The 24,802-nt window shown below is 43.4% G+C and overlaps 1 protein-coding gene across 1 annotated transcript in view; it reads right to left on the bottom strand.

Annotated features, from left to right (window-relative positions):
• The window catches only part of LOC138742261 (unconventional myosin-VIIa-like), a 187,835-nt gene that overhangs the window by 138,037 nt on the left and 24,996 nt on the right, over positions 1–24,802 (bottom strand). The window contains exons 8-11 of the mRNA XM_069896399.1: positions 22,396–22,549; positions 17,399–17,475; positions 9,743–9,862; positions 3,591–3,730 (exon numbers count right to left, since the gene is read on the bottom strand). Coding sequence (XP_069752500.1) covers positions 3,591–3,730; positions 9,743–9,862; positions 17,399–17,475; positions 22,396–22,549 — 491 coding nt within the window. The remainder of the gene's footprint in view (positions 1–3,590; positions 3,731–9,742; positions 9,863–17,398; positions 17,476–22,395; positions 22,550–24,802) is intronic.

Below are 24,802 nucleotides of genomic sequence, written 5' to 3' on the forward strand. Positions count from 1 at the left end.
ACCAGTTGTCCCTCACACCACAAAAATTACACAAATCAAAAGCTAGGAATTTCAGAAATGTGCTTTAGGTGTGGTGCGGAGATTGGAACCTTTTTCCACTCCACCTGGCTATGTACAAAGGTTGAGACCCTTCTGGGAAGAACTGACATTCTGAAACAAATTACAAAAGTGGATTTTCCACAAGGTCTGGAGTTGTTCCTTTTGAGAGATATTGGAAATGTGAGTTTTCGACTGTCCAAATATCAAATTCAGTTTGTGAAGGTTGCCTTGGCAGTAGCAGGAGGTGTATAACGCTTACATGGATTTCCAATCCCAATTAAATGCCGCACGATGGAATATGGAAATGCAGAATTGCATTCCCTTGGAGAAAATCACTTACAATCTAAGGGGGAAACAGGACATATTTGTTAAAGTGTGGCAGCCCTCTGAAATATATGGGCATGCAGATGGACGAGCTCCCCTTCCCTGTGAAATGTGGAAATTATAAAAACCTGTCCTAGAAGGGAAAGGACTGGAGTGAAGTAAATGGAACATGGCACAGGCAGCTGGCATGTTTTCTTTTTAGCCCCTTTTTTTTTTTAGTTTGTTTTATTTTAGTTTGGTTTTTCTTTTAGTTTTTTTTTTCTTTTATTTCTTACTTGGGTTATTTAGTTAATTCCTTTTTTTGGGTTTTCGGTGGGGGTTCTGAACCCTACTTGCATTTGTATTATCGGTCTGGTTATGTGTTTGGGGGCAACGGAGGGGAGGGGACAAAACAGAGACTCTGTACGTTCCATGAATGTTGAAAAAGATTGTATTGATGGTTGAAATTACTTTGAGTTTGTCAAAGGTCAAAATAAAATATTCAAAACAAAAGATGGCACTGTGCTCCCTCTCTTTCTGTTACTCACCAACATTTAGAAACATAGAAACATAGAAAATAGGTGTAGGAGTAGGCCATTTGGTCCTTCAAGCCTACACCGCCATTCATTTTGATCATGGTTTATCATCCACTCAGTACCCTGTTCTAGCTCTCTCTTCAGTACCCTGTTCCAGCTCTCTCTTCAGTACCCTGTTCCAGCTCTCTCTTCAGTACCCTGTTCCAGCTCTCTCTTCAGTACCCTGTTCCAGCTCTCTCTCCATACCCCCTGATCCCCCCTAGTCACAAGTACTAAATCTAACTCTCTCTTAAATATAGCTATGGAACCGGCCTCAATCACTTCCTGTGGCAGAGAATTCCATAAATTCACCACCCTCTGAGTGAAAAAATTCTTCCTCATCTCAGTCCTAAAGGACTTTCCCTTTATCCTTAAACTGTGACCCCTGGTTCTAGACTTGCTCAACATTGGGAACAATCTTCCTGCATCTAGCCTATCAAATCCCTTAAGAATTTTGAACGTTTCTATTAAATCTCCTCTTAATTGTCTAAACTCCAGCGAGTACAAGCCCAGTCGTTCTAGCCTTTCTTCATATGCAAAGTACAAGCCCAGTCATTCTAGCCTTTCTTTATAACAAATCATCCATGATCAATGTAAATGTGAGTGTCTTCACCTTTATTCAGTTGGTTTGGTTTGATACTACAGTTTGATAACAGCTTCCTGGACATGAGTAAATGGACATCCCATCTTGAAAACCCCTACTGTCAACTCCCTCAACCAGTGTCATGGAGCTCTACAACATGGCAACGAGTTCTTCGGTCCCACATCCAACCTAGTCTCATTTTTTTGTATTCTACCCTTACCCCTCTGAACCTTTCATATTCACGTACCTGTCAAAATGTCCTTTCCACGTTACAATTATTCCTGCTTCTACCACTTCCTCTGGCAGTTCGTTCCATGTAACCCCTACTCTTTGTGTAAAGAAGCTGCCCTTCAAATCTTTCCCCTCTTATCTTAAATCTCTGCCCTCTAATTTTAGATTCCCCTATCCTGGGATAAAGAATATTACTATTTACCTCATTTATAACCTCTGTAAGATCTCCCCTCAGCCTTCAGCACTCCAGAGAGAACAGTCTCAGCCCTTACCATCCTGGCCACAGTCTCATGAATCTTTTTGCCACTCTCACTGGCTTAACGATATCCTTCTTATAGCTGGGTGACCAACTTAGGAGGAGGCCTATATTGGTTAGCTAGCATTAGGAAGGATACTATTTAGCAGGAACAATTCTCCAAATTTGTTGAACAGTTGAAGATGACGTTCCTACTCATGTACTCAGTGCCTTGACCAATGAAGCCAAACACCACCCTGTCTATCTGTGTCATTACTTTCATGGAACTATGCACCTGTGCCCCCAAGTCCCTCTGTTCTATAACACTCTCAAGGGCCCTACCATTCACCGTGTAAGTCCTGCTCTGCTTTGATTGACCAATGTGCAACATCTCACACTGGTCTGAGTTAAATTCCCTCTACCATTCCTTGGCTCACTCTCCAAGTTAATCTGGATCCTGTGGTAATTTTAGATAACCTTCTTCTCTGTCCACTGTACCGCCAATGTTGGTGTCATCCTCAGACTCACAACCCACGCTAACTGCATTGTCATTCAAATCATTATTATATATGTCGGACAACAGTGGACAGAGGACAGAAACCTGTGGCATGCCACATGTCTCCAATGTGACTCCAACTAAAACATGCAGGACTGAGTACCTGAACATTAGCATCGATTGGCTGCTCCATTTTTCACATTAAATTGCATGAAGATGCACGGCTGGGTGATCCAGGTGCAGTCCTGAACCTCACCCACTCACTGTTTGTGCAGTCTCCCTGTGACTGCATGGGTTCCCCGCCCAGCCCTGGATATGCCATTCGCCTTCCATATCCCCTTAACATGCGGGCCAGAAGATTAATTGTCCACCATAAATTGTCTCCAATATATAGGTGGGTGATAGATTCCACAAGGAGTATATGAGAATATGGAGAGAATGTGTTGCAGGGACAAGGCTACGGTGACCATCCTTCAGAAGTACTTCATTAAAGGCAGATTGCTTTTGAGTCTGACCAGGACCTTATTTTCCATGTTTGGAGAAGACATGTTAACAAAATATTCCCACCTAACATCGTTCAACCATTCACTGTCATATGGCCGTGCAGCAGAGACACAGGTACCTCAGTTCTTTGAGTCTCTGCTGACCATCAACCACCCAGATACACTAAAACTACATCAATGCCATTCTTCATTCTCCCCACATTCTCAATAACTCTCCCCCAGACTCCACTGCTCGTCCACACACTCGGAGAAATTTACAGCAGTCAACTAACCCATCAGAACTCACACCTCTGGGACTCTGGAGTTCACAGGGAGAACTGCACACAGACAGCGTCCAAGGTCACGATTGAACCCACGTCTCTGGTGCGGTGAGGCACCGGCTCTACTCACTGAGCCGTTGTGCTGCCCACCTCTCTCACTCTTTTGCACCATGATACAGTGGGGCTACAGATGCCTTCTGTTTCCTGGACTACAGTATTAAACCTGACCAGATACATGAAAACAAAATTCTAGAATCCAGGTCCCATGTCAAGAATATCCCTAGCACTCACCTAAGACAGGTAATATTGATGTAGAAAGTGAAACATAAACTCTATCTGCTCTGTCACAAATGAATAAAGGATACCTGTTTAAGTCAAAGTTCTCAAAGCCAAAGATGTCCAGTAATCCAATTGATGAGGCTTTCTCTGGGCTGTTGGCAGATTGTGTGTAGATCACAGTGTTGATCCTATTCACAATCCACACAAATAGATGGCTGTAGATGGCCTGATGGAAACAATCACAGAGGTGTTGTTATTTTGGTATTGCTCTGGCACTGATTATACATTAAACATTCCAGTGGGCTTGGGCTCACAGATGAGGGTCCCATTCAGGAACCAGTGAGCCCCTGCTTTAACAGCTAGTCCTGGGAGAAGCTGGTTCCTGCAGTGGTCACATGAGGAGAGGTTGAACAGACGGAGAATGCTCTCTCTTGAGTTCAGAGGAACGAGAGATTATCTAATTCAAACATAAACAAATTATTCTTGACAGGTTGGTGCTGGAGTTAAACAAGACATTTGCAGATGCTGGTGAACAAGTACAGTACACAGTTATGAAAAAGAACCCTTCAGGGCCACAGCAATCTCTACCCTTGCCTCCCAGAGCATGCTGGGATGGATTGTCTGCCTCTGCAGTACATCGCCCTTGTGTGTTTGATGACTTCTAATACCTGGAGCTTCTTAAATTCGTTCAGTGCATGTGCACATTGTACAATAAATACGAGAATGAACTTATTATTACATGTACCAAGATTGGCAAGAGAGGTTGTTTTGCAAGCAGACTAGTAGATATTTCACACAAGTAAGACACAGTAGAAAAGTGCAGATATTGGGAGAGAGAGAGAGAGAGAGAGATCAGAGGGTGTGGAGCAAGGGCAAAGTAATTTTACTATTTTGGGGTTCATTCAGGAATCCGATAACGACAGAAAAGAAAGTATCCTTGAATCTGGTGGTGTCTGATCTCACACTTGTGAATCTTCTTCCTGACAGGAAGTGGGTGAGGAGAGCATAGCTGGGCTGCGATGAGACTTTTAATGTGTTGGCTGCTTCTCCAAGGCAGCGGGAGTTAAAGATGGAGTCTATGAAAGGGAGTGGAGGGTATGCATCATGGCTTGAGCCCTGAACACATGTCCCCCTTGGTGAATAGAGATGGCCAATGTTTGTTAAGGATCCCACTCGCTTCCCAAAGCAGACTCACCCTTTCCCTGGTTACCCTCTTGCTCTGGATACAGGATTGCAGACAGCCGTCCCACCTGGTTTTCCTCAAGTGACTCTATGCCCTGGCAAGGGTTGTACCAGGCATGAGACATGTTCATCCCAGCCCGGTGTCATCAATTCCACGTGCAGAAGGCATTCCCCCCTGCTGGTGAAACGTCAGGAAGGAGGACAGCTGTTAGGGCTCTGGTAGCTCAGTGGTTAGAGTACTAGTCTTGTAAACCAGGGGTTTCGAGTTCGTTCTTTGCTGGAAGAGCAGTCTCAGCGAAGTCTGCAGTTAATGCAACTCCGTTTTTTTGTGGGTGAGTGGGTTTCAATCGGGGAATGCAGTGACTGTACATCAGCTGCTTTGACTGCCAGATGTTACTTCTGCAGTTGTGTGAGGTCCGAACTCTGTCTGCAGCACTGGGATCTCAGTTGGAAGTGCCCAGTCAAGTGTGGCAACTCAGATATGGTAGCAAATACAATTCGCTGCGGATTAAGTTAGTTTTGCAATGCCTCGTGTTGATAAAACAGCAATGTATGATCAATTTCCATTGGCATGTTGAGGGGGGTTTAGAGTGCTAAATCCCTTAAGGCCAGATGGCTTCCGTCGATGATATTTCAAGAAGTAGAAGAGTGTATACTGATGTTGTGGTGAGTCATACAGTGTGGAAGCAGGTACTTTGGTCCATCTAGTCTGTGCCAAACCATTTATTCTGCCTATTGATTGCACCTGGACCATTGGCCTCCATACTGCTTCCATCCAAATTCCCATGGAACCTCAATCCACACTCTCACCATCCTTTGAGTGGAGATTATCCCCCTAGTATTCCCCTTAAACATTTTATCTTTCACCCTTAACCTATGTCCTCTAGTTCTTGTCTCACCTAAACACAGTAGAAAAAAGCTAGCTTGCATTTACTCTGTTCCTCATAAATAAATCATTCTCCTCCAATCTGGCACCTCCATAGATTCTGCCTTCAGATCCCCCCCCCACCCCCCCCCCCCCCAACCCCAACCTCCTCTTTCAATATTTTGCAGGGACTCTTCCCTTTGTGACCTTCTGGTCCACTCTTCTGTTCCCACCAATCACTACTTTCCCTAACAACCTCGGGCAATGCGTCCTTTCTCATTTTATCTGCTCATTATTCAAGGACCCACACCATTGTTCCAAGTGAAGCCACAGTTCACTTGCATTTTCTTTTTACGAAAGTTTTTTCAAACTACAACAATATTACAAAACGACACACAGAACTCCATCTAAACATACTATTTACATTCTTGGAAATTCGTGAGGAGTAAACTAATACTACCCCTCGTTACATACAAGGTAATTGCACAGATGCAATAAACTACAAACTATTACATTTTCTAGTGTTCCCGGAAATCGCCCACCATCCCCTCAGATACTGTGTGCTCCCACTCTAATGACACACAGTCCTGGACGTGACCTGAAAAGAGGGGGCAGACAATGGGCTCATCCAGAACCTTCAACTGCCCGCTGCTTCGACCCGTGAATGGCCAGTTTGGCTAGGCCTAGCAATAGCCCGACAAGGAGATCCTCCAAGAGACCAACCCCCACCCCACACTGGGAAATGGTAGATCAGTAGCAGGGGCTGAAACGCAGCCAGAACTTGAGGAGCAGCCCTTTCAGGTAGGCAAAGAGGGGCTGCAAACTCTTGCACTCCACGTACAAGAACTACACTGGCTCCTCCCAGCTGCAGACATGACAGGAACCAACTCAGGCAACAGTTGCATGGTACCACTCTGTGCATTTCTCTCCACCCCAGGTCTCCGATGTAAAGGGGGAGGAGCCCTGCAAACAGAGACCTCCATTATCGCCAGGCAGTAAGACAGACTGTCATGGCATGTCTGGAAGGCAAACGAGAGCAAGGAAGTGGAAAGTATACAAGAACAGCCCATGCAAGATCTGCTTCAACACGTTTCGATACGGCATGGTGGGAGTCACCACTCACATTGTGCAGGACTGGCTCCAGAGAGAGATGTTGGACAAACAACTCCAGCTGATTGGGGGTCAGCACAGCCATGATTGCTCCACCTGCCCCCTCCCACACCCATCCCTAGCCTCCTCGACACCTGTCTCTCCAGATGAGACTGGACCCCAAACCTACATGAGCTTCTGATAAATTGGGCAGCTTCCACAAAGCTGTACTGCTGATATTTGTCACCTGGGGCTACATGCCCTCCTGAAGGCAGTGCCCTGCAAAGAAACTAGGTGGGTGGCCATTACAGAGGGTGCACAGTATACAGCTACAAGTCTACAAGGCCCTGAGGCGGAGGGCAGCCAGCTGGGTATGGATGCACACCAGCAATTGATTACCTTCTGTGATCGAAAGAAGGGATCACTGCAGAGCTGGTGCCTCCTGTTACCCCAGAAGTCCAGCTTCCTCTGGGTCTTAGTGATAAAAACATTGGGTGGATCCAGAGTGACCAGCCAGTACCACGGCTTCACGGCCACCAGCTGGTTGATGACCAGCACATAATTGGACAGAGGAGACCAGTGCAGTGCCCCAGCCGGGCAGAGACCTTGACCTCTAGGTTCCACCAATTCACCAGTGGCACACAGGTAGGCCCTCAGGTACAGGAAATGTGTGGTGCTCCACTCAAAGGGTCGCATCTCTTCTGGCAGGGAACCAGTCTGATCCACCATAACCAGAGGGCATAGGTTCACGGTGAGGGTGTAGAGAATTAATAGGAACCAGAGGGGAAACTTTTTTTTTAACATGGAGTGTGGTAGGGGTATGGAATGGGTTAGTGGAGGAGGTGGTTGAGAAAGATACTATTGTAATGTTTAAGAAACAAATAGACAGTTACATGGACAATATGGGGGGGGGGTGGGGGGGGGGCAGGTGTAGAGTGATATGGGCCAAGCACAGGCAGGTAGAATGAGTGTGAATGGGACATTTGGTGGACCAAGGGGAATGATTCTATGCTGTATGACTCTATGACAAGCTTGAGGAGCAGGACTCTCCCTGCAGTTTAACAAGCCTCTTCTGCCTCCTACCCAGTTTTGCCCAAAATGTTTTCTCTACTTCTCTTCCCACAGATGCAGTATGAACCCACTGCTTCTACTTTAGATTTCCAGCATCTTCAGTTTTTTTTACTCACTTAAACTAACTTCATTTCATTCTCCAAACATTCCCATCATTTTGACCCTAGATTCTACAATTCACCCTCGGGGCCAATTAACCAACCAACCCACGCCATCTTCGGGATGAAAGGGCTGGATAGAGTAGACTTGGAGGAGGTGTTTTCAGTAGTGAGAGATTTAGGACCGGGGGCTCTGTCTCAGAATAGAAGAATGTCCCTTCAGAACAGAGATGGATAAAATCTCTTCAGCCAGAGGACTTTGGTTTAATTTTTATGGGCCCCCTTTCCTGTGAAGCAGTCAGGTTTTGGTTTCTTTCATACTGCTCTCCAAACGACTACATAAAATTTTTTTTAAAATATGAATGTAATGTGGTGATAAAACCAGCCTACTGAAGGGGCAATTTCTGTACCTACAGGAAGACCACCTAAGGGGCTGACTCCACCTGGCCAGCTATCAATCAGCTGACCTCAATATAAAACTGAGCTGACCCCTTCTGAGCCAGTCACATGGGGAGCCACCAAGTACCCTCCTGAGCGCTGCCATGTGCGAGGACCGGGCAACTCCCAGCTTGGCTCACATATCCAGAACCGGTGATCTTCTGCAAATATGTGCAGCTCCTCCTCCATGCCAACCAGAATTATGTCCAGCAGGGGCCCCACTCCTCCAGCATCACGACTACCCGGCCCAACCTCCCCACCATGGGTACCCTTGGCCCACCCAGGATCCGGGAGCTGACCGCCTCCCTCTGCCCCTCCAGAGAAAGCCACTCCTAGCAGACCATACCCACCTGTCCACAAACCCCCCCCCCACCCCGCAGACAGACATACAAATAGACACCATGTTGCCCACACCGATGCCCGCCACGGCTATGCTGGACCCAGCCAACTCTCAGGCAGCAACCACATCCTCGCCAACCTTTGACCAGGAGCCAACCCTGCTACTGTCCCAGAGACTCCAATGGCTGAATCTGTAAACACCCAGTACTGTTTTACACCCCTCTCCCCACCCCCAGGACAATTTTAAGAAGGGGGTGAATGTGGTGATACGAACACCAGCCTAATGCAGGGGCGATCTCTGTACCTACAGGAAGACCACTTAAGGGGCTGACTCCACCTGGCCGGCTGCCAATCAGCTGACCTGAATATAGACCTGAGCCAGCCCCTCCTTAACCAGTCACACAGGGAGCCACCAAGGCATGAACTGGTGTTCAGACTTTTACTGGAATAAAGTCTGTTGTACAATCTTTCGAGTTTTGTTCTTGCATGCTGCTACCTCAGTGCACCACATGTAAAACATGAAAGTCTGTAGCCACCGTGATTGAAGTGAAAAACAATGCTGAAGAAACTCAGCTGGCCAAACAGTGTACTTAATGATACGGAACCAACGTTCCGGGCTTGAGCCCATCATCAAAGTATTGAAAAATATGGCCAGGCATTCGAACAAAATGATGAGGGAGATGCACAATCCCAAAGGTAGGAGGTAATAGGTGGATAAGGGAGGGCACAGCAGAAAATAGGGGGAGGGGGTGAGCTCTGTGAATGGAGAGTGAAGGGGTTGGAGAGCTGGAGGTAAGAAGACAAAGGGAAGGGAGGGAGAACGGAGAGTAGGCTAACAGAAACCAGAGAAGTCGATATTAGTGCCATCCGGTTGGAGAGCGCCCAGACGGATAATCATGTTGTTCCTCCAATTTACGGGTAGCCTTGGTGGGAGAGTACATAAAGATAGACATGTCGGTGCAGGAGTGCCAGGTTCCTAGCATTAACAGAGACATAAGAGACTGTAGATGCTCAAATCTGGAACAAGCTGGAGTAACTCAATGGATCAGGCAGCATCCATGACGGAGGGGAATGGAAGTCAATGATTTAGGTCAGGGACCCCTCATCTGAACTGCTAGTGAAAATAATTGCTGACCAACTGCTGATGGCACCCTACCTTAGCAAGTGCATCCCGGTTACTCGCTGCCCACATCTTGCTCACTGGAGTGGACATACTTTCACCTCGGATTAAGATGGATCGGTTGATCATTGCGTTCTCCAGTTCCAGGGGGTTCACCTGTAGCAAAGAGGGACACTGTTACCCACCCATCCCACTCAAGGGGGCCACATGCAGGCTCCACCACTGAAGCCTCATCAAAGATATGGAGGCGGTCTGTCACAGCTAATGTTTAGCCAGCTGTCTGCTGATTAACTGCAGGAAAACCTCCTCACCCTCTCTAGATTGAACCAGGGCAGGATGTACTCTGTTAATAGCAGGGCCCTAAAGAGTGTTATGGAGCAGAGGGACTGAGGGGTACAGGTCTTTAAAGATGGTAGCGCAGGTAGGCAAAATGGCCAAGAGAGGGCTTAGGATGCTTGCTTTCATTGGTTAGGGCATTGAATACAAGTGTTGGGTCATCATGTTGACATTGGTGAGCCAACACTTGGAATATTATATGCAGTTTTGGTCACCTAGATCCAGGAAGGATATGAAGTTGGAAAGGGTACAGAAGAAGTTTACAAAGATGTTGCCAGGATTAGGGAAGCTGAGTTACAGCAAGAGATTGGAAAAACTAGTCTATTTTGCTTGTTGTGCAGAAGGTTAAGATAGGATCTTTTTTTAAATTTTTTTTATTTTTCACACTATAAACCATATTGATCAAGATACATACATTTTCCTTCTTGAATATATACAGTGTCGTTTTCTCCCCCCTTCCCTCCTCCACTCCCTCCCTCCCTACCTCCCATCCCATTTACTTAAATTTCAGAAAATAAGATACATTAAACCCGTCAAACAATGTTGTCACTCAATAAAAATAAACAAGAAATTCCACTGAGTCAGTTCTTTTCATTCTCTTCTCCTTCTGTCATTTTAGGTGATAGAAGTCCCCGGTAGGTTTTCTCTATTATGTTTCATGTATGGCTCCCATATTTGTTCAAATATTGTAACGTTATTTCTTAAATTATAGGTTATTTTTTCTAATGGAATACATTTATTCATTTCTATATACCATTGTTGTATTCTCAAGTTACCTTCTAATTTCCAGGCTGACATAATACATTTTTTTGCAACAGCTAGGGCTATCCTAACAAATCTTTTTTGTGCACCATCCAAATCAAGTCCAAATTCTTTGTTTTTTATGTTACTTAGGAGGAAGATCTCTGGGTTTTTTGGTATATTGCTTTCTGTGATTTTATTTAATATCTGGTTTAGATCTTCCCAAAATTTTTTCACTTTCTCACACGTCCAGATTGCATGAATTGTTGTTCCCATTTCCTATTTACAACGAAAACATCTGTCAGATACTGTTGGGTCCCATTTATTTTACTTTTGACGTGTAATGTATAGCCTGTGTATCCAGTTATATTGTATCATACGTAACCTCGTGTTTATTGTATTTCTCATAGTTCCAGAGCATAATTTCTCCCATGTTTCCTTCTTTATCTTTATGTTTAGATCTTGTTCCCATTTTTGTTTAGGTTTACCATTTGTTTCCTCATTCTCCTTTTCTTGTAGTTTAATATACATGTTTGTTACAAATTTTTTGATTATCATTGTGTCTGTCATCACATATTCAAAATTACTTCCCTCTGGTAACCTCAGACTGCTTCCTAATTTGTCCTTTAAGTAGGATTTCAGTTGGTAGTATGCCAACACTGTATCGTGAGTTATATTATATTTATCCTTCATTTGTTCAAAGGATAATAATTTATTTCCTGAAAAGCAATTTTCTATTCTTTTGATCCCTTTTTTCTCCCATTCTCTAAAGGAAAGGTTATCTATTGTAAAAGGGATTATCTTATTTTGCGTCAGTATTAGTTTTGGTAGTTGGTAATTTGTTTTATTCCTTTCTACATGAATCTTCTTCCAAATATTGAGCAGATGATGTAATACTGGAGAATTCCTATGTTGTACCAATTTTTCATCCCATTTATATATGTTGAGGTATCTTCTCCCCTATTTTATCTAGTTCTAATCTAGTCCAATCGGGCTTTTCCCTTGTTTGATAAAAATCTGATAGGTATCTTAATTGTGCGGCTCTATGATAATTTTTAAAGTGTGTCAGTTGTAAGCCTCCTTGTTTATATCATTCTGTTAATTTATCTAGTGCTATCCTCGGTTTCCCCCCTTTCCATAAGAATTTCCTTATTATTTTCTTTAACCCCTTGAAGAATTTCTCTGTCAAGTATATTGGCAATGCCTGAAATAGGTATTGTATCCTTGGGAAAATGTTCATTTTAATACAGTTTATCCTTCCTATTAGTGTTAGTGGTAAGTCTTTCCAATGCTCTAAGTCGTCTTGTAATTTTTTCATTAGTGGATAATAATTGAGTTTATATAGATGGCCGAGGTTTTTATTTATTTGTTTACCTAGGTATCGCATTGCTTGAGTTTGCCATCTGAATGGTGATTCTTTCTTAAATTTTGAGAAATCCGCATTATTCATTGGCATTGCTTCACTTTTATTTGCGTTAATCTTGTACCCCGACACTTCTCCATATTCCTTCAATTTCTTATGTAATTCTTTTATTGATATTTCTGGTTCTGTTAAGTATACTATAACGTCATCTGCAAATAAATTGATTTTATATTCCTTGTTTTTTATTTTTATCCCTTTTATTTTATTTTCTCTTCTTATCAGTTCTGCCAGTGGTTCTATGGCTAACGCGAACCATAAGGGCGATAGTGGGCATCCCTGCCTTGTTGATCTGCTTAAGTTAAATTTTTTGATATATATCCATTTACTGTCACTTTCGCCAATGGCCCCTTATATAATGCTTTAATCCAATTAATATATTTCTCTGGTAAGCTGAATTTTTTTAGTACTTTGAATAAATAATTCCATTCTACTCTGTCAAAGGCCTTCTCTGCGTCTAAAGCAACCGCTACTGTTGGAGCTTTATTCCCTTCTACTGCATGAATTAAGTTAATAAATTTACAAATATTGTCTGTTGTTCGTCTTTTTTAAATAAATCCAGTTTGGTCTAGATTTACGATTTTTGGTACATAGTCGGCTAATCTGTTTGCTAATAGTTTAGCTATTATCTTAAAATCTGTGTTAAGTAAAGATATTGGTCTATATGACGCTGGTGCGAGTGGATCTTTCCCTGTCTTTGGTATTACTGTAATTATTGCTGTTTTGCATTGAATCTGGTAAGCTTTGTGTTTTATCAATCTGGTTGATTACTTCCAGGAGGGGAGGAATTAATAAATCTTTAAATGTTTTATAGAATTCTATTGGGAATCCATCCTCTCCTGGTGTTTTATTATTTGGTAGTTTTTTTATTATCTCTTGTATTTCTACTATTTCAAATGGTTCTGTTAATTTATTTTGTTCCTCTGTTTGTAGTTTCGGTAGTTCAATTTTAGTTAAAAATTCATCTATTTTGTCTTCTTTCCCTTCGTTTTCAGTTTGATATAATTGTTCATAGAATTCTCTGAAGTTTTCATTAATCTCCATTGGATTATATGTGATTTGCTTGTCTTTTTTCCTTGATGCCAATACCATTCTCTTAGTTTGTTCTGTCTTAAGCTGCCACGCTAGAATTTTGTGCGTTTTTTCTCCTAGTTCATAATATTTCTGTTTTGTCTTCATGTTCTTCTCTACCTTATATGTTTGTAGTGTTTCATATTTTATTTTTTTATCTGCCAATTCTCTTCTTTTAGTTGTGTCTTCCTTCATTGCTAATTCTTTTTCTATATTTGCTATTTCCCTTTCCAACTGGTCTGTTTCCTGATTGTAGTCCTTCTTCATCTTGATTACATAACTTATTATTTTCCCTCTGATGAACGCTTTCATTGCGTCCCATAGTATAAACTTATCTTTCACTGATTCCGTATTTATTTCAAAGTACATTTTAATTTGTCGTTCAATGAATTCTCTAAAATCTTGCCTTTTAAGTAGCATGGAGTTTAATTTCCATCTATACAATCTTGGATGGATGTCCTCTAACTCTATTGTCAATATCAGGGGTGAGTGGTCCGATAATAGTCTAGCTTTATAATCTGTTTTCCTAACTCTGTCTTGCATGCGAGCTGATAACAGGAATAGGTCTATTCTTGAGTATGTTTTATGTCTACGCAAATAATATGAATATTCCTTTTCCTTTGGGTGTTGTTTCCTCTATATATCCAAAAGTTGCATTTCTTGCATCGATTTAATTATAAATTTGGTTACTTTGTTCTTTTTGTTAATGTTTTTCCCAGTTTTATCCATGTTTGAATCCAAATTAAGGTTGTTTCCACTCCTATTAGTATGTTCCCTTGCGTGTCTACTATCTTCAAAAAAATATCTTGCATAAATTTTTGATATTCTTCGTTAGGTGAATATACATTGAGTAAATTCCAAAACTCCAAATATATCTGACATTTTATCATTACATATCTCCCTGCTGGATCTATTATTTCCTCTTCTATTTTAATTGGTACATTTTTACTGATTAATATAGCTACTCCTCTACTTTTGAATTATATGACGCTGTTGTTACATGTCCTACCCAATCTCTCTTTAATTTCTTGTGCTCCATTTCAGTTAAATGTGTTTCTTGCACGAATGCTATATCAATTTTTTCTTTTTTCAGTAAATTTAGCAGTTTCTTCCTTTTGATTTGGTTACGTATTCCATTAATATTTAAAGTCATATAGTTCAACATAGCCATTGTTTATCTTTCCTTTCTGTTTCCTCATCATCATCTTTCCTTCTTATCCATTTCTGCTTTCTTTTTTTGAACACTTTATAAGACTACATTTCTAAAACATAAAACATTTCCCTTATTCTCCTATCTAAAATTCCTTAACCCCACTATCCCCTCCCCTTCCTGAGTTGCCCTTTATCCCTTGTCGGGCAACCACATCTCCTCTCTCCATTTGGATTTGCGAATTCACTCGCAAGCGTCAACTGATTTCACAGTGACCGTAACTCTTCCCCACCCAGCCCCCCCGAAAAGATTTTAATTTTCATATACAACAAAGATCACTCTCTTAATTCCCCCCCATAATTCCTTTCTTCCCCTTCTTAGTTCTTACCTATATTCTATTTTTTATATATATACATACACACATACATATAGTTTGTGGTCATTTTTGTTCTCGTTACATATCTTCCTTTCTCTGTCTGTTTTGTAGTTGTTCTGCAAATTTCCTTGCTTCCTCCGGATCCAAAAATAGTCTGTTTTGCTGCCCTGGAATAACTATTTTAAGTACCCCTGGATACTTTAGCATAAATTTATATCCTTTTTTCCATAGGATCGTTTTTGCTGCATTAAACTCCTTCCTCTTCTTCAGGAGTTCAAAACTTATATCTGGATAGAAAAAAATTTTTTGACCTTTGTATTCCAGTGGTTTTTTGTCTTCTCTTATTTTCCTCATTGCTTTCTCCAATGTATTTTCTCTTATTGTATATCTTAAGAATTTTACTAGAATGGATCTTGGTTTTTGTTGTGGTTGTGGTTTAGGGGCTAATGTTCTGTGTGCCCTTTCTATTTCCATTTCTTCCTGTAGTTCTGGTCTTCCTAGGACCCTGGGGATCCATTCTTTTATAAATTCTCTCATATTTTTGACTTCTTCATCTTCCTTAAGGCCCACTATCTTTATATTGTTTCTTCTATTATAAATTTCCATTATATCTATCTTCTGAGCTAACAGCTCCTGTGTCTCTTTAACTTTTTTATCAGATTCTTTTAATTTCTTTTTTAAGTCCTCTACTTCCATTTCTACGGCTGTTTCTCGTTCTTCCACCTTCTACACTCTTTTTCCTATATCTGACATGATCATCTCTAATCTATTCATTTTTTCTTCTGTACTTTTTACTCTTCTTTTTATTTCACTGAATTCTTGTGACTGCCATTCTTTTACTGATTCCATATATTCTTTAAAAAAAATATATCCATTGTCTTGCCCTTCCCTTAATCTTCCATTTCTTTGTGTTCTTCCTCTTCTTCTGAGTCCACTCCAGGATCTGTGTCCTTTGCCTCTGTTTCTTCTGGTTTTCTTGTTGGTTTGTTTGTTTTATTTTGTTGGGTATTTTTGGTCTTCTTATTTTTACTAGAAGTGTCTTGCTGCTGGTCTTCTTCCTCTGGGTTGGTCATCTGTTGTTTCTTTGAATTCTTTTTACTCTCTTTCTTGCTCTCGTTATTTTCTGTATTTTCCTCTTGCTGCTTTGTTGTGGCTGTCATTCTCAGCTGTGGAGATCGACCCCTCAGCTGGTCCCCCCTCACGTTAGTGTTATTTTTGACTTGCGCATGCGCGGTTGCGCACTTTTGCTTGGCTCCATGAGCCATTTTTGTAGTCCCGAGTTCAGGGCTTCAGCTGACCTTAGGGAGCAGGCTTCTCTCTCCACGGCGGGCCTCCTCAGACAGGTAAGGCCTTCACCTTCTTCTTCCGACGTCCTTTCTTCTTCTCTTCTTCCCGTTGCTTTTGGCTTTTCTTTTTTCGCTGCCATTTTCTCCACACCTTTATTTTCACTTTATTTTGGTTTTTGTGTTTGTGCCTTCATTTTTTCACTGTCTTTTTTTTACTTTTCTGGAGAGGGCTGGAGTTACCCGACCGGCCACTACTCCATCACGTGACTCCTCCTTAGATGGGATCTTATTGAGGTCCATAAGATCCTGAGGGCCCTAGATAAGGTGAATAGTGACAGACTATTGCTTGGGATGGGAGAATCTAAGATGTCCAGCCTCCGGGAGCTCCATGGCACTACCCCTCTGATTGCATGTGATCCAGTGTTTGGATCATCTGTGGCAGCAATCAAGAGGCTGACCTGCCTCTGCCCCTCCAATAACAGAGATCAGGTTCAGTCCTGACCTTCAGGTACTCGTATGGAGTTCACGCCTCCTCCCTGTGGGATTTCTCAGGGCACTCGGGTCTCCTACCATATCCCAAAGTCCTGCAATGTGACGTGTAAATCTGCCACTGCATATTGTTAATGGTGTGTGAGGGAGAGGCGGGTCCTGGGGAGCATAGAAAGGGACTGGTGTCAATGGGTGCTTCATGGTCACCATAGTATCAGTGGGCCTAAGGCCTGTTTATGTGCTGTATGTCGGGTTTGAAGCTTGTAAATGTCACACAGGTAGATCTGCAAAAGTTCTTGATTAGTAATGTCAAAGGTTATGGAGAGAACGGGGTTGAGAGGAAATACACAACAGCCACAGTTTGAACGGTGGACAAGACTCGATGGCCCGTGGCCTAATTCTGCTTCTGTGGTCTTACAGGGAACTGGAGAGGTTTATGACTAAGGTTTCTGCATGCTCTTTTTTTAAAAAATCTCTCCCAGAGCAAGTGAGGGGAACATTTTAACCATCCAATCGAGCTGATGGGTCTGGGACAGGTTTGATGATCTGGCTGCTGTTTTTCTCACTCCCCTTCAGTCTTCCAACTACACAGTTAAAAACAAAGAGTGAGCCCAAAATCAAATTTCAGTCCAGCCACAGCTAGAACTGGCACAATGAGAGCTATGGAGTGGACCTCAGGGACAGAGGTGAGGTTCGGAACCATACCATGGATCTCACTACTTCAATGGGAACTTGAACCAGCAAACCTCCACAGGCCCAAAACCCAAGTGAGCTCCATCCATGAGAAACTACACTGGATGTTTAATAAGGAGGGTCCATTTACCTCAAGTAACTTGGTTGCCATGGAGAGGTGACTTGATGACAAAAGTTCACAACAGTCCAGGTTATTATATATGGCAGCTGTACAGGAATACACAAAGTAAGACATGTAAGATCAATCAGAAACCAGTGAACATGAAAAAAGCATACCAATGCCATTTGCTGACAGTGAGTGTTACCCCTTTGTGCCACCCACCGTACTGGTGAACACAGCATGCAGGTTTCTGAAATGCCTTCCCTTTAGGGACCCCAGGGGAGGAAGATGTGGAGAATCCAGGGGGGAATAATTTTTTTACAGCAGAGATAGATAGATTCTTGATATGGGTGTTGTTGGATGGGGGGTGGGGGTGGGGGGGAAGATGGAGATGAAATGCTTCCTGGAGGTGTTGCAGTTACAATTGTTCAATGACAGAGCACAGTTGGGAGCTGAATGGCCCTCTTGTCCCTTCTCCCTCGTTTGTTTGTTCTGACTCCCTTTAAATGCAGATCCACTATCCTCTTCACCCCTGTCTTGGGGAAGAGAGGATCAGAGTCTCATTGTTCTTTGCCTAGTATCTTTGGAGTTTCCCATGGGATATCTTGGCTGGGGTTGAATCGTGCGCAGATCTAATGATGGGAAGATGTGAATGCCTGTGAAGGTATGATGTGTTCAAGGGCTGGAGCTGGAGGTTAGGTTGGGTGGGGGGGGGGGGGGGGGGGCGGGGTAGCAAAGAAAGGATGCACCCATCAGCAAGGAGAGATGGGTGAAGGTGTGGATATTTTGTGGAGGGCAGGTTTGGAGGATCAGATCAGAGGAGATGTAATAATGAAGAAAATCAGCTAAGGTGGCTGCAAAAGTGTTGGGTAGCCAACTGTTTAGTGAGGGTGAGGTTTACAGAGCAGGGGTGGTAGGAACAGGGAAACAAAATCACCCCTTCCCTGCCTTAGTGGAAGAGTCTCATGTCCAGTCTTCCACAAGAGATGGTCCTCTCCATATTTACCCTGTCAATATCTATCAGTATCTTCCATGTTTCAATACAGTCCTTTCTCATTCCCCCAAACAATAGATAGAAATCTCACCTTCCCAAACCTCTCCTCACTAGCCTGCCTGGTCTGAGTGATAGAGTTGCAAACCTTCTCTGAACTGCCTGTAACACATTGAACAGCACACTCATACTAAATGGGACAGCCAGTACACCAGATATGGCAGCAAGTGGGTAGATACTGCACATCACACCTTTAAGTGCAGACTAAGTGTAAAAAAAACACGAGCCAACATCCAGCCAACGTGGTCTCAAAGGTGCTGGGTAGGCAACTGATTATACAGCAGGCTTTGATTGTAAGACCATAGGCGTTAGGAACAGGGGCATACTGCTGTGTCCTTCCTGCCTGCCCCATTGTTCACATCAATCTAACTTTTCCTCTAGTTATGCCCATAATCGTTGATTCGCTTTTGGAGATTCTAGGGAATAGATTGAAGGAGGAGATAAGGAGGGACTGCTTGTCCCAGAGGGTCGTGAATCTGTGGAATTCTCTGCCCCTGGAAGCAGTGGGGGCCGCCTCACGAAATATATTTAAGACACCGTGGGATAGACTTCTGTAGAGTAGGGGAATGCAGGTGGTTGGATTGGAGGCCACAGCCAGATCAGCCGCGATCTTACTGAATGGAGGCACTGGTTCGACGGGACAGGTGGCCAACTCCTGCTCCTATATTTTTATGTTCTCGGTGGATTAAAAATGTATCTCAGCTTTGAATGGATTGAAGCATTTGTGGCTTTCACTGAGGCAAGGAATTCCAAAGAAGGGCCCATTTTGAAAGCAGAAATTCTTTCTTGCCTCAATCTAAAACTCCAAGCTTTATCTAGAGATTAAACTTCTGACACTGACCTACGACTGGAAATGCCAAGCCAGAACTTTCAATATATGATTTAAAAAAAAATATTTCCCCTTCCTTCACTAGGAATCCCCTCCCTTATAGCCCTGTCCAGACCCCACACCTCAAAGACTGCAGTGGTTCAAGAAGGCAGAATGTTTTTAGGCTTCAGTGAGATCATCTCTCTTTCATCCGAGTACTTGTGGAACCTGTTCAATCTTCCCTCACAAAACAAATCCCCCCCCCCCCCCCCCCCCTGCCCCACACTGATCACTGTAGGGAGTCTGCCTGAACTGCTTCTAGTGATATACAAGGGGCCAAAATTGTACACGGTACTCTCGTGGTAATGAGACTCCCTTCTTTTATGTCCCTGGATGGGAAAGTAACAGAGAGGAGGGTATGAGAGGAGGTGAAAGAAAAGTTTGAGAAAGCTATGAACTTAGGGCTCTCTGAAGTGGACATTTTCTGTGATTCAAGTGGGCAGTTTTTTTTTGATTCAAAGGACAAGGCTTCGCAGGGTGAAAATTACCCATCACTAATTGCCCTTGACAAGACGGTGGTGAGCTGCCTTCTTGAATCACTGCAGTCTTTGAGGTGTGGGGTCTGCACTGGGCTATAAGGGACGGGGTTCCCAGTGAAGGAAGGGAAATTTTTTTTTTAAATCATATACCGAAAGTTCTGTCTGCACTACTGAAATGTCACTTATTGTTTTTGTAGTAACTGCAACTGTAAATATTTATCTACCTTTTTGTATTTATTATGTCCTTTTCTATCTTGGCTTATTGTGGTCATTTAATGGCTGTGTCAAGTAAGGATCTCAGTGCATCTGTATATTGTACTTTATGTGCATGACAGTAAGCTCACATTGAACATATTTCCAGGTCAGAATGATGTGCAAGTTGGGGGGTGGGTGGAGTTCCTATGCTTTTGCTGCCCTTGTCCTTCGAGCTGGGAGAGGTAGTGAATTTGGAACTGAGGGAAAGAAAGGCCAGAGGTGTGTGTGTCAGCGGAAAGGAGAAACCTTCAGTGTTTTATGTTGACCTTCAGCTCTGGCAGTGGAAGGCCAGACAGCTGACCAGCCAGATGTATTCAGGGTGGCATCTCTCGCATTGGAAGGGTCTGAAATGAAAGATGCCCAGCAGAAAGATCTGTACGTAATTAGTAATAATGAGAGCATCAGATCAGATGCAGTAAATGACGGGGAGGGGGGGGGGGCAATCATGGTGTCATACAACATGGAAATAGACCCCTTTGCTCAACTTGCTCATGCCAACCAAAATATCCAACCCACAATAGACCCATCTGCCTGTGTTTGGCCATATCCCTCTAACCCCATGTATCTATCCATGTATCTGTCCAATTTTCCCTTAAATATTGCAATAGTATCAGCCTTATCCACTTCCTCTGGCAGCTCTTTCCATACACACACCATCCTCTGGGTAAAAATGTTACACCTCAGGTTTCTGTTAAATCTCTTCCCTATGTCATGTGGTTACTGATTCCCTTGCTCTAGGCAAAAAAAGGGTCTCTATGTTGATCCAATCTATTCTTCTTATGATCTTGGACATCCCTAGGAGATGATCCCTCATCCACTTTGCGCTCCAATGAACAAAGCCCTCGCCCGCACAACCTCTCCATAATAGCTCAGGCCCACGAGTCCCGGCAACAATTTTATCGACGGCCTCTCCAACTTGAAAACATCTTTCCTGCAGCACGATGACTGAAACTGAACACAATAATCCAAATGGGACTTCACCAATGCCTTGTACAACTACAACGTGGCCTACTAACTTCTATACTCAATACTCTGACTGATGACAGCCACCATCTGACCTTACTGAGGAAGCAAAAACTGAGGAGCGGGAAACAGAAGAGACTATTAGAAGAGATATGGGTGGAGCTGGGCTGGTGACCAAACTATTCTCCAAAGACTCAGACTTGTGGTGAGTTTAAGATAACCACAAAAGAAAAAAAAAGTGTTGGTGTTAAAGTGTTTTGCTGAAAGTCTGTGCGGATTGTTACAAGTAAACACTATATTCTGGGACTCCAATGCTCACTCATTACTCTCAGAAATACATGGAAGGCTGTGTTGTGATGAGGACCTTATGATTCAACACAACAAAATAGAGATAGACTGAGTAACTGGGTGAAAAATATGGAAAATCGAGTTTGTTAGTTCAGCTTGTTAGTTTTAGTTAGAGGAATCAAGAGCCACATTATAATCTCAGCCAGTTTCTTTCCCACTGTTATCAGACTCCTTGCTCTAGTAAAAGAATACTGCCTTTGATCTGTTCGATATAATCCCCCCCTCACTAACTGCTCTGCTACAGTATGTATGAGTTTGACTGCTCACAAAGCAAAATTCCCTGTGACGATGAACTTGAAGCTCGACTAACTAAACAGAGAGATCGAGGTGTTCCAACGCATGGATCACCAGCCAGGTCAAATGAGCAGCTACGAAGGCTAACAGAATGTTTGCCCTTGTTGTGAAGTTAAGGATTGCTTTATGGCAATTGTACAGGGTGTTGGTGAGGCCTCATCTAGGATGCTACGTAAAGTTTTGTTCCACCTGACCCAAAAATAGTACTCAGTAAGTTTGGAAGCAGTCCAAAGGAGATTCACCAAACTAATTCCTGGGAGTGAGAAAGTGCACCTGTCAACACTGGACAGTTTAGCTCTGTTTCCTTTAGAAGAATGAGGGATGCCCTTGTTGAGACATACAAGGTCCGGGGGGGGGGGGGTGGTTGACAGGGTAGATTCCACTTGTGCCTGAGCCTTGAATGAGGGGGCTTGGCTACAAGGTTTGGGGGCAATCATTTAAAATAGAGGTGTCGAGAACCTTCTTGTCACAGATGCTGCCGGATCTCTGGAATTCTCTACCGGTGGGTTGTAGAGGCTGGGTCATTAGATGTACTCAAAGTGATGGCAGATAATGTTTGGGGAATGAGCACTCTCGGGAACTGGCTCAGAAGAGGAGATCAGCCATATTGGTATTGAACGGTGGAGCAGGCTGGAGGGGCAAGTGGCCTCCACCTGCTCCCGTGTTCTCATGTTCCCAGGATTTCAGGGAAGCCCACAAGAAGTCGCCGAGATGTCTGTTCATCATAATGACCACTTTGTTACTCGTAACTCTCTTGCTTCCTTCAAACCTTGGAACTTAAGGTTTCCCAGGTGCAGAATAGCAGCCAATAGCTTGTTGATTTCCCACTGCTCGTTGTCTGTAAACGTCAAGATTTTCATAGCTGAGCAAATGTCCGCATAATGGCCTGCATCATCCTGTCCAGTGTAACTTGTACAGTTCCCCTGCAAGAGGAAAATCACTCTCTGTTAAATCCAGACATGACTGAGCTCAACCATAATCACATAACAATTACATTGACAGAGAATTCCTACGATTTTGGAACCAATTTCCCCCATAAACTCCAACCAACCACTGGGCCTTAAATAGGAGCGGCAAAGTGGCAGAACCACTATTTCACAGCTCCTGAGTTTGATGCCGTCTGTGTGGGGTTTGTACATTCTCCCCCTTGGCTGCTTGGTTTACTCCCTGGGTGCTCCGGTTCTCTCCAACATCCAAAAACATGCAAGTTAGTAGATTAACCGCTGCTGCAAATACCCCATGATGCTTAGGCGAGGGGGAATTGGGGGCAAGAATAAGATGGGCTGAGGCTAAATGGGTGATTACCCAAGGCCTGTTACCATGGCTGCAAGACTCCTTGAAGACATTCTATCCTAAATGTTGCCAATGTCTATTTCATATGAATGGCGCACTGTATAACAAAGTTCACTGGGAGACAGCAGATGCTGGAACCTAAAGCTAACCAAAATCTGCTGGAGGAACTCCACAGGTTGAGCTGCGTCAGGGGGAGAAAAGGAGCGGTGGACGTTTTGAGCCGAAACCCTTTATCAAGTGGTTAACCGGCATCACCTACGGCTCCTAGAATGCTTCCATCAGCGCTGTCTCCGCTCCATCCTCAACATTCATTGGAATGACTTCATCACCAACATCGAAGTACTCGAGCTGGCAGAATCCACAAGCATTGAATTCACGCTGCTGAAGACACAACTGCACTGGGTGGGTCACGTCTCCAGAATGGAGGACCATCGCCTTCCCAAGATCGTGTTCTATGGCGAGCTCTACACTGGCCACCGAGACAGAGGTGCACCAAAGAAGAGGTACAAGGACTGCTTAAAGAAATCTCTTGGTGCCTGCCACATTGACCACCGCCACTGGGCTGATCTCGCCTCCAACCGTGCATCTTGGCGCCTCACAGTTCGGCGGGCAGCAACCTCCTTTGAAGAAGAGCGCAGAGCCCACCTCACTGACAAAAGACAAAGGAGGAAAAACCCAACACCCAACCCCAACCAACCAATTTTCCCTTGCAACCGCTGCAACCGTGCCTGCCTGTCCCACATCGGACTTGTTAGTCACCAACAAGGCTGCAGCAGCCGTGGACATACCCCTCCATAAATCTTCATCTGCGAAGCCAAGCCAAAGAAGAAGAAATGTAGTAGAGAAGCCAGTGTAAAGAGGACAGGGTGGGAGGGGTCGCAGGCAAATGGGACCAGTCTAGAATGCCACCTTAGTTGACATGGATGGCCTGTAACCTGGTGTGTGAGATTCCCAGTGAAATGGGGACTTAAAATTCTGGTACTGCACCAGAATCCCGGGTTCGAATCCATTGCTGTCTGTAAGGAGTTTATATGTTCTCCCCGTGTCCACTTGGGCTTCCTCCAGGTGCTCTGGTTTCATCCAACCCTCCAAAAATGTACAGGATTGGCAGGTTAACTGGTCACATGCGTTTATTTGGGCTTGCGAGCCAGAATGGCCCGATACTATGCTGCATCTCTAAATTTAAAATTATGGGGAGCTTTGTTTAAATTTTGGAGTATCCCACTTTAAACAGCACTCTGCCTAAATTCCCTCCAGTTATATCATCTTTAAAATTTGTCCTTTAGAATAGTTTGACTATTATTAGCTCTGATCTAATTGCCCAAGAATCAAAGCCAATCGTGCTTTTTTTGCATCCCTTTCAGGGATTCTGTCCCTTTGTCAGATAATAAAAGGCAACAGAAATCAGCTGTGGATGATGGGGTTGTATTTCTATGGGAGAATCAATATGGCTTTCTTTTATAAATTTAAACTTTAAATGGAATTTAAAAAATTTAGGCATACAGCATGGTAACAGGCTATTTCAGCCCACGAGTCCGTGCTGTCCAATTTACACCCATTAACCTACACCCTCAGAACTTTTTGAACGGTGGGAGCTAACTAGAGCTCCCTGGGGAAAACTCATGCAGACTCGAGGAGAACACACAAACTCCTTGCAGACAGCACAGGATTCGAGCCTCAGTCTCGATCACTGGTGCTGTAATAGTGCTGCGTTAACCACTACCTCAACTGTGGCACCCTATGGAGATACACTGCATTATCTTACATAATATAGCTTTTCTTTAGAAGCAAGGGAACAAATCTACTTCCCCCACAGTACGTTGAATTACTGGTACAGGTTCAGTTTGCCCTTCTGTTCCGAGCACAATTCATACAAATAAAAA

This window comes from Narcine bancroftii, chromosome 9 (genome assembly GCF_036971445.1).
Source record: "Narcine bancroftii isolate sNarBan1 chromosome 9, sNarBan1.hap1, whole genome shotgun sequence".
In the NCBI taxonomy this organism is placed as follows: Eukaryota; Metazoa; Chordata; class Chondrichthyes; order Torpediniformes; family Narcinidae; genus Narcine; species Narcine bancroftii.